The sequence below is a fragment of the Temnothorax americanus genome, unplaced genomic scaffold, assembly GCF_048541705.1.
Source record: "Temnothorax americanus isolate GAGA-0224 unplaced genomic scaffold, ASM4854170v1 Scaffold55, whole genome shotgun sequence".
Classification (NCBI taxonomy): Eukaryota; Metazoa; Arthropoda; class Insecta; order Hymenoptera; family Formicidae; genus Temnothorax; species Temnothorax americanus.
The window spans coordinates 296,325-313,172 of NW_027509705.1; the positions used below are offsets into that span (position 1 = coordinate 296,325).

Sequence of the window (16,848 nt, forward strand, 5' to 3'; positions counted from 1 at the left end):
GCTAAAATAATATATAATGGAAAATAGAAATACCGAAGATTACATAGAAGTTTTAAAACAAATAACAAATACTATCCTTTCATTATCATGCATGTGTCAAAAAGCTTTGATTATTTTGTATTCGTGCGCGTATATTTTGAAAAAGGCTTCCTCTAACTTAACAGATTTCTACTTACGCGGTGCTACTAATCTACAAAAATTAAATTGTGTTGCTTAGGGATTTTCGTTAGTACCAACGTTATCCCCTCTACTTTTTCGGGAAACTGTCGTGTAACTCGCTTTAAAAGTATTTAACTGTTTAAAGCGCTTTAAACCAATATTTTACCAAAGCTACATTTTTAAACTTAAGGAAAAAAAAATTATGTGCAAGAGTAAAAAAGTAAATAAAAAGCTACATTATGTTAACAATAAAAACTTAATTTAGTAAAAAAAATTTTGATTTTATTTGTTAACAGTCACACAGTCCGAATTAAGCCACACTGCACACCTAGGATTGACTAGTCAAAGTCCGAAGTAATTTTTCTTAGTTTCTAACTTTGACCAGCCGTATTAGTTATTCCTAGGATTGACTAGTCAAAAGCCGAAACGCAAAACTTATTTCGGGCTTTGACCAAGACGCTTGGTCGTTCCCCAGGATTGACTAGTCAATCCTAGGAATGCCCGCGTTTCGGGCTTTGACTATAACATATAATAACATTTTTTAAAGAAAGAGTGTAATATTTAAAATCTATACGCCAAGGAAATAAATATTTAAATCCAATAGCCCAGTCAATATAGCCCGAAAAAGCCGCTGAAATGGAATTAATTCCGGGAAGCGATTTTTTTTTTTTTGACTGTTTCGGAGAGTCATGGGTAGTCTAAAACCGGATTTTCGGAATCCTAACCCTGGAGCGTTAGCCGCCATTTTGATTAGAAGAGTTATTTTGTTTTTATTAAATATCTCGCTTATTTTCAACTTTTAGAGTAAAAATGTAATAACCAAACTTGTAGAAAATTTAATACTCTACAATTTTGGTCCTTTTCATTTTTTATCTAGGATCGATATTTTGGGTCTTTGTTCGAGAGCGCTCGGTAGCGCGAGATAGCGCGCGGTAGAGGACGACCACAAAGGAAACGGAGAGGAACAGCAAGTACCGAAATACAAAGTTTAATGTTCGATATATGTACAGTTATTTACACGAGTTTCCCTTTCAGGCAAAATACCGTGAGCGCGCACAGAGTTTAGCTCGGCGAAAGCGGCGATATAGCGATTAAGCTAGCGAAAAGCGGTGATAAGCGGTAAAGCAAGGCGATTGTGTAACGATACTAGCGGTGATTTGCGAGCGAAATCGATCCCGCGGCGCGGCGGCGATCCTTTTAACTCCTCCGAGGCGAAACTCCCTCCCTGCAGATTTTTCAGAATTTCGGGAGGGTGATTGGCCGTTGGAGTCTCGCGTCATGGAGCTGACGTTACCGTTTGCGTGGTGACCCGACGGGGTCGTCACCTGTTTTCGAGTGCTTTGTGTATAGCATGGATCGTTCCTTTGTTCTAGCATTGTTGTTTGACTTTATTATTGATAACAAAGTGAAAGTTTCTGGAAGGTTGATCCCGAACGATCCATGCTATACCGAATATTTCCGTGACAATTCTCGAAAGTAATATTCACGCGAATATTACTTTCCCGAATTTTCTGCTGGCATGCATGTGCGTACAGCTCGCGATACTGAAGTTTGCGATCTCAAACATCCCGCCCGCCTCGTCATGCTTGACGAAACAGGACGGTGTGTTCGATGGCTCGCTCGATGAGGCGCCTGACGTCGCGGTCGACAGAATCGATGTGCGATCGATTTCACTGAACGCGATTTCAGCGCGTGGTGCAGGCGAGCGCCAGCGGCGTGGCGCGCTTGCGCAGTGTCATAACGTGCGACGATCCCGAGCAAGACACATAAATATTCGCGATACATGCGTAACGCGAGTTCGTGGTATGTGAAAGTGATGCGCGAAAGTAATTTTACGACGTGAACTGTGAATAGTGGCAGAAGGCCAACGAAGATAATTAAACATTGGCAGAGGGCCGACAAAGACAATTGTGCATAGGCTGAGGGCCGATAACAACGATTGACATAGGCTGAGGGCCGAGACCGACAATTAAACAATCGTGAATGTCGAGTGGCTCACGCATCCGTCGGCGGCGGCTGGTCCTTGATCCAGGGAAGTAGCACGAGCTTGCACAGCGGGCGCACGAGCTCTGAGGTGGCTGTCCGAATCTTTGCAACGCGGACCACGCCGTCGTCCCCTGGGTGCAGTCTCACGATCCGGGCGAGAGGCCATCGACTCGGCGGAGTGTTTTCGGAGCGTACGAGGCACAAGGCTCCCACGTCCGGGACGTCCTCGGTTTTGTGCCACTTCGGCCGGGCTGTCATCCCGTGGATATATTCCCGTGACCATCGAGACCAGAAGTGATCGCGCATTTTCTGAATGTGCTGCCACCGGGATAGCGTGCCGTCGGCAGTCTCTTCGAGTGAAGGCTCGGGCACGGCCAGCAGCGGGGAGCCGATCAGGAAATGCCCCGGTGTGAGTGCGGAAATATCGTCCGGGTCGTCAGATAAAGCCTGCAGCGGTCGTGAATTCAGGCAGGCTTCGACTTGTGCGAGGAACGTGGACATTTCCTCGAAAGTGAGTGTGCTCTCTCCGATCACTCGTCGCAGGTGATGTTTCGTGGATTTCACCGCTGCCTCCCAAAGTCCGCCGAAGTGTGGTGCGGCAGGCGGATTGAAGTGCCATTTCACACCTTCGGAGGTGACAGAATGGGCGATGCGACGGCCGTCGGCGGATGACGCGCGGAACATATCTTGGAGAACTCGGTCGGCGCCGACGAAATTGGTGCCGCAGTCCGAGTAAATCTCTTCGCAGAGGCCTCGACGTGCTGTGAAGCGACGGAATGCAGCTAGAAATGCATCCGTCGTATAGTCGGAGACCACGTCGAGATGCACTGCCTTGGAGCTGAGGCAGACGAACACGGCGATGAAGGCCTTGTGGGCCTTGTGCCCTCGTCCCCGGCTCGTGCGGATGAGAATGGGGCCGGCGTAGTCCAAGCCGGTCCGGAGGAACGGGCGCGCTGGTGTGACTCGTCCTCGAGGAAGATTTCCCATGGGCGGCTGCGGTGTGGCCGCTCGCCATCGCGTGCACGTGACGCACCGATGCAGCATCTGTTTGACCACGGTCCGACCTCGAGGGATCCAGAATCGAAGGCGGAGGAGCCCGAGAGTGAGCTGCACTCCCCCGTGCAGCGTTCGACGGTGGCAGGAGTCGATCAGTAATCGAGTGAGCCATGAAGATGGTGGTACGATCATTGGGTGCTTCTCATCGTGAGGTAGCGGAGCGTGCTTCAGGCGTCCTCCTGCTCGTAACACGCCGTGGTCGTCCAGGAATGGATTTAAGTGCACCAGTGAGCTCCTCAGTGGTACAGTGCGGTTGAAGGCGACTGCGGTGACTTCGGCGGCGTAGTGCAGCCCTTGCACCACGCGGAGCCACAGAAACAGTGCCTCATCTATCTCGTCAGGTTGAAGCGTGAGCGTCGTGCGGGCGACGGAGTGTCGCCATCGAGAGCACCAGGCCGTGACTCTCAGTAGCCGGTGCAGGGATGAGAACCTGAGTAGCATGTCAGGCTCGACTTCAGCCTTCTCAGTGGCGGCTTGCACCACGACTCGTTGTTCGGGCATCTGGTCTGCGGGTAGTTCGGAGTCCTCGTTCGGCCAGTGAGAGGGGTCCTCCTGGAGCCAGGCTGGACCCGTCCACCACAAGGGATGGTGCAGTAGCTCACTTGGTGCGATCCCCCTCGAGGCGCAGTCGGCTGGATTGTCCCGCCCTGGGACGTGTCGCCATTGAGCGTCGGGAATCTGCGTCTGGATGTGAGCCACGCGGTTTGCGACGAAGGTCTTCCAGCGGGAAGAGTGCCCTCGGATCCACTGCAGTGTGGTCTTAGAGTCTGACCAGAGGAAGACAGGTGCTGTGGACAGACTTAAAGTGTTGCGATAGTGCTTTGCGAGATTCGAAAGTGACGCGGCGGCACACAGTTCGAGGCGTGCCAGTGTCACTTGCTTCACCGGTGCCACTTTGCTCTTGGCGGCCAGGATGTGTACAGCCTGGAGGTTGTCTGAGGAGACGCGGAGGTACACGACTGCGGCATATCCTCGTTCGGATGCGTCGGCGAAGCCGTGGATTTCCAAGTGCTGGTTCTCGGAGCCAGTGCCGAGCCAGCGATTCACGCGGAGGCCTTCGAGCAAAGGGAGTTCCTTGAAGAGGAGCTCCCAGCGGTGAGCGTCGGCGGAGGGGAGCGGAGTATCCCAATCCAGCTGCTGCAGCCATGCAGACTGAATTAATATCTTGGCGCGGATTATGACCGGAGCGAGCCATCCCAGTGGGTCGAAGAGACGTGCGGTTTCCGCGAGGACGTGTCGTTTCGTGTACTGAGTTATCGTGCGCGGGTGTATCGCGAACGCGAAGCTGTCCTCGCTCGGGTACCAAAGGAGACCTAACGTGGTCTGACTTTCGTTTTGCCAAGAGTGCGGTTCTTGAAACAGACGGTGTTCCCGGGGAATGCCTGCTAAAGCTTCCTCGAAATTTGACGACCACTTCCGAAGCGGAAACCCGCCCGCCATGCAAAGTTCGCGAAGTTCGGTTTGCAACGCGATCGCGCCGGGTATTGTGTCCGTCCCTGTCTGGACGTCGTCGACGTAACGGTCCTCGAGCAGTGCGACGGCGCCCTGCGGATATCGCGCTTTTTCGTCGTTAGCCAACTGAATGAGTGACCGGATCGCGAGAAACGGTGAACACGCGAGGCCGTACGTCACCGTGTTCAGAAGTAGTTCGCGCAGTAGCTCGGTCGCCTTTCGTCTCCATAGGATTCGCTGGAATCCGCGGTCTTCAGGGTGCACGAGGATTTGGCGATACATCTGTTTGATGTCCGACACGAGTGCTACGCGGTGCCGGCGCCAACGCGAGATCACGTCGGCGAGCGCGGGCAAGAGATTAGGCTCCAACGTGTAAGTGAGCGTTCAACGATTCACCGGACCTCGTGCGTTGCGACCCGTTGAACACCACTCTGAGCTTGGTGGTGGAGCTGGCCTCCTTGAATACTCCGTGGTGTGGTAAGTAGCACTTCCCGGTGGTGTTGTCTTCGGTGGTGCTCGCCTCCGTCATGTGTTGCAGGTCTTCATACTCCTGCATGAAGGCTCGGTAGAGCTCACCGAACCGCGAGTCCCGGTCGCATCGTCGCTCCATGGTGGACAGCAGGCGCTCCGCCGGCTTGCGAGTCTCAGCCAGGCTCGTTGGAATTTTCCGGAACGGGAGTCTCACGACGTACCGTCCGGTGGCCGTACGTTCGTGGGTGCGCACGAAGATCTCCTCGCATTCTTCCTCTTCGGGCGTGAGAGCGGCGGGAGCGGCGACGTCGGTTTCCTGCTCCCAGAAGCGGCGCACTAGATCGACTAGCTCGTGGTCGGCAGTGCATTGAAGTGAACTGCGGTGCCCTTCTGTTGCACCACAGCCCCCCGAGAGGATCCAACCGAGGACCGTCTTCTGCGCTATGGGCGCCTCAGGCCCGCCTTTGCGGATACCGTCCTCGAAGATGATGGAGCAGACTTCCGCTCCGAGGAGTATCTCGACTGGATCGTTATCCAGGAACTGCGGGTCGGCCAGAGGAAGTCCCTGAATGTGTGGCCACGCTGGAGCGCGCCTCGTAGTCGAGCCCTGATACAGCGAAAGACGCGGCAGAACGAACGCGACGGCGGAGATTGTGGACCCGGTCGTGCTGGAGGTGATGCTCACCGTCACCTTCCCGCGGGTCGATCCCGATTTTGAGCCGCCGATCCCGAAGATTGACACGGCGGAGTACGATCGCTTAAGGCGGAGCTGCTGAGCCAGAGATTCGGAGATAATCGAGACTTCAGATCCCTGATCGATTAGAGCTCTCACGGCGTGAGGATCTCCAAGGCGGTCGGCGACCATCACCCGCGCGGTTGCCAGAAGAACGGCCTTGCTATCTTCTTCTTGACGCACTGCGGATAGTGCGCTGACTTCTGCGGGTGTCGGCTCCACGGGTTTCGGTGCGGGGACTTGAGCCTCGTGGAGCATTGTGTGGTGCCTAGATTTGCACGTCAGGCACGTTTTTGACGATTGGCACTTCGCGATCATGTGATTACCGAGGCAGTTATAGCACAGCCGATTAGTCTCGACGAAAGATTTACGCTCGTTGGCCGGCTTGGCCTTGAAATCATTGCACGTCATTAGGGTGTGCTTTCCCTTGCACAACGCGCACTGTGGATCGAAGCTACGTTTCGCGGCGTGAGTTTTCGCGGATCGTGTCTCTGTGGCTTTCGACGCGGGTTTCGGTTTCGCGGCATTGAGTGTTAGTATGCGCTTGGTCATAAAGTCTGTGAGTGCCGTGTGATCCGGTGGATTGATGGAGTCGCAGATGGAGGACTCCCACTCGAGACGCGTACGCGAATCAAAGAGCTCGACTACGAGGTGGTTGAAGAGGTCCATCCCGTGGGACTCGATAGGCCGGCCGATGCTCGCCTGCGTGTTAATAGCGGCCGTCGCGGCGTTGGAAATTCGGCTAAGTTCATCGGCGGTATCTCCCTTCATCTTTGCGACGGCGGTGAACGTTGCAAAGTTGGAGCGTATCAACTCCCTTTTGTTTTCGTAATGCTTGTCTAAGATCGCCCATGCGCGTTCGTAATTATCTCCGGTTACGTTTAACGATCGAATTAATTTTTCAGCTGTGCCTTTCACGCACGACCGAAGGTAGTGGAAGCGCTCGACGTTTGAGATGGCGGAGTTTTTGCCGATGACCGACTGGAAGAGGTCACGAAACGACGGCCAGTCTTCGTACGCGCCTGAGAAATCGCGCAGCGTAATGCGGGGCAACGAGGTCTTAGGAGAGTGTTCGTTGTTCTGCACCGGCCCAGCTGGCACTCTGGGCGTCGCGGGTTTCAGTTTGTTCGCGAGACCGGTAAGCAGACTATGCTGATGCACGTACGTGTTCTCAACGGTGTCGACAAAATCTGTTTTTGCGTACTCACTCTCGTTGTAGAGTTGCCCGTAACATGCCCGAATGAGGTCATGGTTTGACTCGAATTTTGCCCACAGGTCGTCGAGAATGCGAATGCGGGTGCTCACAGCGTCGAGGGTGAGCTTATCTGCACCCAGCTTCCGGAGGTTGTCCATGGAACGGGAGATGCGGCCGTGGATGTTGTGCTGGGTGCTCAGCAAGGCGCTCTGGTCCATGCTCATGGCTGCGGTCGTTCTTTGCGGAAGAACTCCCGAATTCGCGGGTGCCGGTATAATCCGGCTCGAAGGACCAAAATGTTTGAGAGCGCTCGGTAGCGCGAGATAGCGCGCGGTAGAGGACGACCACAAAGGAAACGGAGAGGAACAGCAAGTACCGAAATACAAAGTTTAATGTTCAATATATATACAGTTATTTACACGAGTTTCCCTTTCAGGCAAAATACCGTGAGCGCGCACAGAGTTTAGCTCGGCGAAAGCGGCGATATAGCGATTAAGCTAGCGAAAAGCGGTGATAAGCGGTAAAGCAAGGCGATTGTGTAACGATACTAGCGGTGATTTGCGAGCGAAATCGATCCCGCGGCGCAGCGGCGGTCCTTTTAACTCCTCCGAGGCGAAACTCCCTCCCTGCAGATTTCTCAGAATTTTGGGAGGGTGATTGGCCGTTGGAGTCTCGCGTCATGGAGCTGACGTTACCGTTTGCGTGGTGACCCGACGGGGTCGTCACCTGTTTTCGAGTGCTTTGTGTATAGCATGGATCGTTCCTGTGTTCTAGCATTGTTGTTTGACTTTATTATTGATAACAAAGTGAAAGTTTCTGGAAGGTTGATCCCGAACGATCCATGCTATACCGAATATTTCCGTGACAATTCTCGAAAGTAATATTCACGCGAATATTACTTTCCCGAATTTTCTGCTGGCATGCATGTGCGTACAGCTCGCGATGCTGAAGTTTGCGATCTCAAACAGTCTTAGACTCGAAAGTGGGGGGTGAAATTTTTTTTATTTTTTGAATTTACTTGGTATAATGAAAAACATCTTTTCCACACCACCACGGAGGTAGAATTTATGGCGCGTTTTTTTTTTAGCGTGGTATCCCCTGTAGGCCTAATCCATGCATAAATTTTTGGCTTAAAGTTGTAAATCGTAATTATGCAGTTTTTATACGTTTTGACGATGGTCCAGCCAAATTAACGTCGGTGTTTTCTCCTGTTGGTTCTTCGCTAAAATCGGGATTGTCGTCTCGAAGTTCAGGTGAGTTGATGTTGAATGTTGTTTCAGGCAGATCGTCCAAAAGTATCTTCATTGCATTCATCGATATCATTTAGCATTTGTTTTATGCCACTGTAAAGGTCAATCCAGACAAACTTGCCTAGGTACATAAAACATCCGGTTTTAGACTACCCATAACCCTCCAAAACAGTCAAAAAAAAAATCGCTTCCCGGAATTAATTCCATTTAAAAGTCTATATTGACTGGGCTACAATGAAATAATTTCTTAAGAGCCATGTAATAAATCATTTTCTTGAATAAAGTATGACTTTTGTGGGTTATAACATTTCCTTTTCTTAATGACACAATTTTACTTTCTTGAAGAAAATTACTTCTTAGATGGCTTCTATCAAAGAAATATTCTTTTAAACCAATGTGGCGGTACGCGCCACCAGTGATACACGCCCGCGCGGAAAATGGGTAGTTCGCATCAACGCCGCTTGGCGTCGCATCGCCCGCACATTCTCTCGAGTTCAAAATTCCACACCGACTGGTATATAGAGAGACTCTCTACGCGGGACCAAATAAGATATTTTTGGATATTTTTAGGTGCTAGTCGCCTAGGGCAATAGTTCCCAAGCTCTAAGCCCACACGGCGCCAGTCGTCCGACTATAAAAATAAACGTTTATCTAAAAGCATTGATTTTTTCCTATTTTCATAAAATTGTGTGTGTGTGCGTGTGCGTGTGCGTGTGCGTGTGCGTGTGCGTGTGCGTGTGCGTGCGCGTGTGCGTGCGTGCGTGCGCGCGCGCGTGCGTGCGTGCGCGCGTGCGCGCGTGCGCGCGTGCGTGCGTGCGTGCGTGCGTGCGTGCGTGCGTGCGTGCGTGCGTGCGTGCGTGCGTGCGTGCGTGCGTGCGTGCGTGCGTGCGTGCGTGCGTGCGTGCGTGCGTGCGTGTGTGGTCATTACGGGAGGAATTTAAAACAATTTCCTAAACCATCTAATGCCATGCAATTCCATAACCTTTACGGATTCCATAGGATTGGTTGGAATTGAAAATTTCTTTTTTGGATTCCACGGGATTGGACCATCTCATTTCGAATTTCATCTAATTCCGCCAAAAACAAAGATATTAAAAAATTTTAATATCTTTTAATCCTTTTTCGTTTGCTGGGCCATGTTCATTTAGTTGCAACTTTCCCCATAGCCATTTTCATTCCTATAAAAATAAATCTTATATTTTGTAAAATTATGGATACAAAAAATTTTTTAAATAGCACAATATAATTATACATATATTTACGATTATCAAAATCATACATAGGTTTATTGTATGGTGTAAATAATGTTCAGAATACTTTAGAAGAGATATGGGATATGGCTTTCATTACGCTGTAATATATTTACGGCAAGCACACCGTTTCTAAAATGGACAGTTTCTTATACGCACTTTCTTATTCCATATAGAGAAACTAAATGGCGGCTTTATCGATATATCCCACCTATCGATTTTAATGTCGCTTTTCTATTATCTAGGACTCTAGTAATCCGCTGTCCACGCGATAGTCTTTTTGTAACAATACATTGTAGAATTTTTATATAAAACGAATGTTTTGGTAAGTTAACGCCAAAACAAATGTCGGTATTACAGACGACTTTACTATTCTTTTAAATTAATCGATTTAAAAAACTGGGTTTTTTAATAAAACATTTTCTCCCGTTTTTTTCCTTTTTTTCTTTAGAGGTTCAAAAATTTCCCGAAAAGAGAAATTTTCCCTTAAAGTGGAAACACTGGTTGGGACATGTGGGGGTGTATTGAGGTCTTTGGAGTGGGTGAGGGTCAGGTGAATGACATGAAGATAAATAAAGATGTAAAGGGTGCTTGAAAGTGTGTGTGAATGTACGCGAATATTGAAATATTGATTTACATCCGGACATCGAGACGACGTCATTGATGATGATGATGGCGTTTCTTAAGCCCAAATTAGCTATGATTTTAACGTACAGTTAAAAAAATCTTTTAACATTCAATGTAGAAAAAATAAAAACACTTTTATTATATGATATGAGCTCAAGCAGTCGATTGAGCCTATTAAAAATTTCATCTGTTTAGCCGATTTTTAGATATGACCATTAATTGTGCCTTCACTCAATTCGATGCAGGTATATAAGTACTTTCTGTCTCGCTGCTCGTGTCGCGGGCGTGTACACTTGGCGGAAGACACTGCCGTGTCTCTTGATATATCTTTATTCACATATGTGGATAAATATATCTATATTACCATTTTCATTTGACTTATAAAAGATTCATGATTTTAACCTGATTTACATAATTTTTTCTCACGCAACTGTAAATCGCATAATAACTTATTATGCGATTCTTACTAAAAACGCCAATCTCGATCCGCACGCTCAAATTATAATGTGCAATCTACCGTTCGTATAGTATTTGTCAACCTTCATTGTCCTCGTATGAGACGGCTTAGTTTACATTTTATTTTCTTAATTGCATGGATGTGGCATAAAAATTAATTGAAACTTTTTGACTTTTCATTTTCAATTCATAGATTATATTTGCATGATTGTTTTCTAAAATTTCGTTAGTACAATTTTTGTATTAGACTTGGAAGTATTTGACGCGCGATATATCTGAGCGCGCCGCTCATGGCGAGAGCAATACAGTCGATTTGCACTGTTGTCAAATCTTACAATTAGCTTTACTGTAGCCGATCGATGAATTAGTCAATGTCTTTAGGTCGATTTTCGGTCAAGTCACGGTCCGGTCACGATTTGATCAAAAATTGTTGCCATATTAAATTCAATGCTTTTTCGAGTTCATTCACACTGCTGGTCATGCTGGACCGTGACCGAACTGTGTCTTGACCGATAGTGAAAATCGACCTTTATTCTTCTGTTCTTGTAAAGCCCATATCAGATTACGGGTTAGAATTGAGATTGGATTAAAATTTGATCAAAAGAGTAAAGTTTACTAAATATGAGATTGGTTTTCTTCATTAATTAAAATTCAATCAATTCTCAATCCCAATTCGTAGTATAATACGGGTTTAAGACTCTGTGTTAATTTAAAAAAATTATGTGGCACCGCCGCACTAATATAATGATACACCTTACAGGTGCTTATATGAAAGCACTAGTGTTTGTTTGCTGAACGAAGGGAATGGCGTAAACAAGAGACACGACAGTGTCTCGCGCCAAGTAAGTACATGCGCAGAGCGAAACCGCCCCGTGTATCTTTACGCGAGCCGATGAGTTGCGAGAATCCAAGATTTTGAGATCTTAATAACGAGTGAACGGATCAAGTTCTAAATTGGTTCAATCGACAGTCTTGGAGTTGATTTATATAGATTACATTAATACACACCCTCATTAAAAACCACGAAACTGTCTCACTGATATTGCTTTGTAAAATTATCGCTGTTGACGACTAATAAAATATGATAGCCAATTAATTACAATTTATATTTGGATATATTCCGCACAAATCGTCACGCATTTATCGTAGTAGAATGAAACCACTATTTCTTTCTGCTGAGAATATGATACTTTCACACACTAAACAGTTTCTAAACAGTTCGTATATAATTTTTATATAATTCCTGTATGAGATGTGACTGCAGAAGTTGTGTTGCAAACTATGTAGTACGTAATGTAGAGAGAGAGAGAGGGGCAACGTCCTATATCGATTAATTTAATACACATCTTCCACGACGTATGACCGACGTTTGACAATCTAGAATTATCGAACTGACAATCTAATATTATCGCGTAATTATATTGTTCTCCTCGTTCACGTCACTTTTCCTTCATACCGTGTATAACAAAGGGGGCTGTCTCACGATGGTACATTTGCACAGCAACCTGCGTACGATATGAATCCGGAAATGGAAAAATACTATGCCACTAACAAATTATTTTTGTCACGAATCGGTGGTTGGCCGTATCAGCGTAAAGTAATGAAAACATTGATACCATGTCTTTTCACAATGGTGCACTGTTCTACTATAGTAACTCAGGTAATGTATCATATTAATTATATAATACTGCCGATATAATCATTAATTTTTAGGTGCTTCTATTATACGACACTTGGGGTGATATAGATATTGTCGTTGAATGCACAATTACTCTTACACCTCTTTTTGCTGCTAGCACGAAGTTAATTAATATCGTTGTGAATAACGACAAAGTGAGTTGTCAAATGGACATTGATCATATATTTACTGTTATTATTTCTTTTTGTATTATTGATCAGTTTCAACGACTGTTGCAACTTATGAACGAACATTGGGAGTTTTTTAATAGCGAATATGAACGTCATATTTTGAGACATTATGCTAGTATCGGTCAAAAAGTAACAAGCTATTTTGCAGGTACAGAAATAATTAATTTTTAACTCTTTAAAGAAAAATTATCGATTATTGTAATCGCAAGAATGTTATGTTTAATTTTTCTGGTGTAAATAAGGAATTTTTTAAAATTAAAATCAATTTTGTTAAATCCAAAATTTCACATATATTATTAAATTTTTACAAAATTTGTATAAGATTATAAAATATATACCCATGCAGAGAAGAAGAACATTCGGTGACATTTCATACAAATAATTATAAGCTATATATATGTTCTTTTTTCCAGTATACTTTACCATAACCTTGATATCTTATTTGTTAATTCCATTGATACCAAGAATCTTGGATATTGTAATTCCGCTAAATGAATCGCGACCATTAGCATACGTATATCAGGCTGAATACAGAGTGGACGAAGAGAAGTACTATTATCTAATCATATTCCATACGTACATTGTGAGTACAATTACAACGACAATTTTATTCACCGTTGATACCACATATATAGTGTGTACATTGCATGCTTGCAGTCTATTTACAGCTATCAGGTGAGTAAAATAAAAAACAAAATTATATTTTTCAGGATCTTTTTATAAATGTATTTCTAAGACAGAATTTACTTATTGTCAAACGAATAAACTTAGAGAATATATCGGTGCAAAGATTACGCATTAATTTATAACGTTTTATTTTAAAGCTGGTGTCTTGAAAATATTATTGGCGAGGCAGACACTAAATCAGACAATAACGAAAAAAAATATATAGGAACTCATTATCATCTAGAGATTTTTATGGAGAAACACGGTTCTGCCAACAATGATTATCGTGAATTAATAATGTGCTTGAAAAAACATCAACTTGCATTAGAGTCTGTACTATGTGAAATTCTGTCGTCTATTAATAACAGTTTAACAATTTTAGTGAATAAGTGACTCAATCGTCTAATCTAACATTTATTCGACTATTTATATCAAATTATTTTATCCAATCTCCTATCTTTCTCTCTTTCTCTCTCTAGACACGTCAAGATGCTGGACTCCATATTCACTCATGTGACGTTCATTCTTTTATCTCTGAATGTGCTAATATTGAGTGTAATCGGAATACAGGTGAGCTTTTAATTATACAGGGTGAGAAGAATAAAAAAGTTTTTGGGGGTGATAAATTAAAATAACACCCTGTATATAAAAAATATATATGTCCCTACTAGGAATATTGAGAATATTTTATAACACAATACTTTAATTTTACAGCTTATCAATAACTTGACGCATACTGGAGAGATAATAAGATACGGATTTATAACTTTTGGTGCATTTACTCATCTCGTATGTATGTGTATTCCTGGACAATTGCTAATAGACCGAAGCACAGACGTTTTCGACAAGGCGTAAGAATTTGTGTAGCTCTTTAACCATTAGATGCAAATAAGAGATATTTTTAAGATCTTATGTTTAATTTTCATAATTTTTTTCCAATATCTTCAATCACGATTTTTTTAATTGTTTCTCAATTTTTTCAAAAAATTTTTAAGGCTCCTGGGTACTCGTCGCGGCCATGTTGAAATGTAATGTCAGAAGCGAAAAATGACACTTTGAAAATTATTGCGTAGTATTTCCAAATAAAAAGATATTTGCTTAAAATAACACTACAGATCACTATTAACTGTCAAGGGAAAGGGGCAGACTTAACTTCAACTCGGAGTATTTTCGAAGTGTGCTAAAGTGATCTGTAGTGTTATTTTAAGCAAATATCTTTTTATTTGGAAATACTACGCAAGAATTCTCAACGTGTCAATTCTCAACATTTCTCGCTTTTGACGTCACATCTCATGAGATGTCGGGAAAGAGCCCTTAAGTCTATCTATCAAGTATTAAATTCTATGTGATTGAAATAATTAAAAATAAAATAATTTTTCTGTTAATTTGAAGATTAAATTGAAAATATAGTGTCAATTAATGCTAAAATTAATGCCAATTAATGTTAAAATTCAAGAATTAATGTGCAAAATATCTTTTTAGTAGGGTAGGGCGGGGTCAAAAGTAACAATTTGACTTTAGAACTTGATTGTGCAAAAACTATTACAGTAAAAGAAAAACTTTTGATACCCTAAGTTAATGTGATCATTTCACTTTATGGAAATCCTCTTCTTTAAATCTTGTGATAAACCAAAAATAAGAATTATTATTAATCAAAAACATAAACGAGGGAAAATATTACAATCGCCCCCGACTCCGGGTCGGTTGCAACATATAGGGGGTCGATAATAACAGTTTTAAATAATCAAAATAAAAAATGTTTATTCAATGAAAAATAATAATTTCTCTTATATTAAGAAAAACAAACTAAAATTAATATATTCATATTCTCATAGAAAAAAAGTAAAATAAAATCTTATTCTATTAAAACATAACTTCTTTATATCAATTATAGAAAACATTAACTTTGTTCATTTAATTATAAACATTTTTTGTTCTTATATTTTTAAATGATAGGAATAACACAATGTCTTTAAGGACTAGTACAAATAAAAATTAATTTAAATCACAGTTGTTACAATCGTCCCGAATATGTTTTTGAACTTTGACTTAAAATTTTTAATAATAAAATGCCAAAAATATGAATAAGTAATAATTATTATAATAAGCAAAAATAACGAAACTCAAATATAACCTAAAGAAAAAGTACTTACTTGCAGTGGATATATTATATTAAAAGTTTAAGATTGTCGGAAGAAACTACTTTACGGCCTCAAAAACATATTTTATTTATTGCACACGTCCACTCAATTCCCAGGCCGCAGGCGTTCTGAGACACGTTATAGCTTGTTCAGCTTCATCCGTTAACCAACAGACGCATTTGCATCTATATGCCTATAAATAGATATTTGAGTTGTTACTTTCGCGCCCCGCGTTACTTTTGACCCCGCTCTACCCTAACGGCGAATCTCTGAACGGCAATGCTTTCTTTGTAACGTTACATAAATTTATTGCATATAATTATGATGACTTACATTATGAATAACAAGTCAATCGCAAGATGCTTCTTTTCTATTAGGTATGGTTCATCTTGGTATACGTTTTCCGTAAAAAGTAAAAAATTATTAAGAGTACTTCTTTACAGAAGTCTCGCTCCGTGTACGCTCACGGCTGGAAAGATGTTCGTTATGTCCATGACTATGTGCAGTTCGGTACGTCTCTCTCTAATTTACATACCTATAGAAAGAACATCTTTCATAGATTATTGAAATATTAAGCTCGTGTTTACAAATCAATGAGAGAATAAAAGGCCAACAAAACGAACTAAATTAAGATAAGGAGAAAGAAACCGTCATTTTTTAACTAATGACCAACATGTGACGACTCGGAATTATTCATTTTTTAAAAAAGAAACTAGTTATTGCTTTGGCTTTTTATTTTAAAAGAGAAACTAATTGCTTCTTGCCATTAGCCTTTTCCTTAGCCTCTTGTATGATCTTAAATTTCGTGTATGTTATCTCATTGCTATTATTTAAGTTTTAATTTATATATTATTTATTTTTTCGTTACAAAATCGCGGGAATCCTTATGGTAGACGAAATTCTTTATTATTATTATTAATTTTATTGATTTAGTATGAAGACTAAGTGAAGTGGAAACGTTTACCAATTAACCAATTTATATGAAAATTAAATTTTAACATAATATCTTAATTTAGCTCGTTTTGTTGGCATTTTATTCTTTCATCTTTTATAGATTTATATAACGTTATAATAGATAATAGACATTCAATTTTAAGGTGATGCAAACTGCCATGTCGTATTTCACAGCCTTTTTGTCCGTAAAAAAATAAGGATTCACAAAATTATAATATCTAAGAAAGCCATTAGCCATCATTGAATTTAAAGGATAAGTGTTATCATAATAAAGCAACATCAAAAAATATTTTACATCAGAAATATGAATATATGTTCTATATATTATTTCCACTGTCTCGCGAAAAAAAAATAAAGAAAATTTTTTACTAACATAAAAATTATAGAAAATTTGTAGATAATAGATATATTTAACAAGTATATATATCTATATATTTAATATTCATGAGTGGATATATATATATATATATATATATATATATTTTTTTTTATTTGACTCGTAGAAAGTTTATGATTTTAACGTAACTTTCCCTCACGCGAATATCGCGTAATGAGTTATTATGGATTCTTACAGAATCCATTT

At 42.6% G+C, this 16,848-nt stretch overlaps 3 protein-coding genes across 3 annotated transcripts; 2 read left to right on the forward strand and 1 right to left on the reverse strand.

Moving 5' to 3' along the window:
* Positions 1-5,011: 5,011 nt before the first annotated feature.
* On the reverse strand, positions 5,012-6,628 carry LOC143904635 (uncharacterized). The gene has a single exon (XM_077419453.1). The coding sequence runs from the start codon at positions 6,626-6,628 to the stop codon at positions 5,012-5,014; it is 1,617 nt and encodes a 538-aa protein (XP_077275579.1).
* LOC143904625 (uncharacterized) lies at positions 5,017-10,327 on the forward strand. Its single transcript, XM_077419442.1, has 4 exons — positions 5,017-5,130; positions 5,192-6,995; positions 7,133-7,420; positions 7,489-10,327. The coding sequence occupies exons 2-3, from the start codon at positions 6,813-6,815 to the stop codon at positions 7,367-7,369; spliced, it is 420 nt and encodes a 139-aa protein (XP_077275568.1). The 5' UTR covers positions 5,017-5,130; positions 5,192-6,812; the 3' UTR covers positions 7,370-7,420; positions 7,489-10,327.
* A 357-nt stretch (positions 10,328-10,684) lies between these two features.
* LOC143904624 (uncharacterized) lies at positions 10,685-16,554 on the forward strand. The gene is made up of 9 exons (XM_077419441.1): positions 10,685-12,295; positions 12,349-12,468; positions 12,535-12,652; positions 12,918-13,179; positions 13,329-13,499; positions 13,650-13,740; positions 13,885-14,021; positions 15,689-15,821; positions 16,409-16,554. The coding sequence occupies exons 1-9, from the start codon at positions 12,152-12,154 to the stop codon at positions 16,460-16,462; spliced, it is 1,230 nt and encodes a 409-aa protein (XP_077275567.1). The 5' UTR covers positions 10,685-12,151; the 3' UTR covers positions 16,463-16,554.
* The last annotated feature ends 294 nt before the right edge of the window (positions 16,555-16,848 follow it).

Bases quoted from the DNA above. Each gene is read 5' to 3' on its own strand.
- LOC143904635 (XM_077419453.1), bottom strand. From the start codon at position 6,628: ATGAAGGGAGATACCGCCGATGAACTTAGCCGAATTTCCAACGCCGCG.
- LOC143904624 (XM_077419441.1), top strand. From the start codon at position 12,152: ATGAATCCGGAAATGGAAAAATACTATGCCACTAACAAATTATTTTTG. The intron at 12,469-12,534 runs GTGAGTTGTCAA...ATTATTGATCAG, and splicing joins TCGTTGTGAATAACGACAAA to TTTCAACGACTGTTGCAACT. The intron at 13,180-13,328 runs GTGAGTAAAATA...TTTATTTTAAAG, and splicing joins AGTCTATTTACAGCTATCAG to CTGGTGTCTTGAAAATATTA.
- LOC143904625 (XM_077419442.1), top strand. From the start codon at position 6,813: ATGGCGGAGTTTTTGCCGATGACCGACTGGAAGAGGTCACGAAACGAC. The intron at 6,996-7,132 runs GTAAGCAGACTA...TTTTGCCCACAG, and splicing joins TCAGTTTGTTCGCGAGACCG to GTCGTCGAGAATGCGAATGC.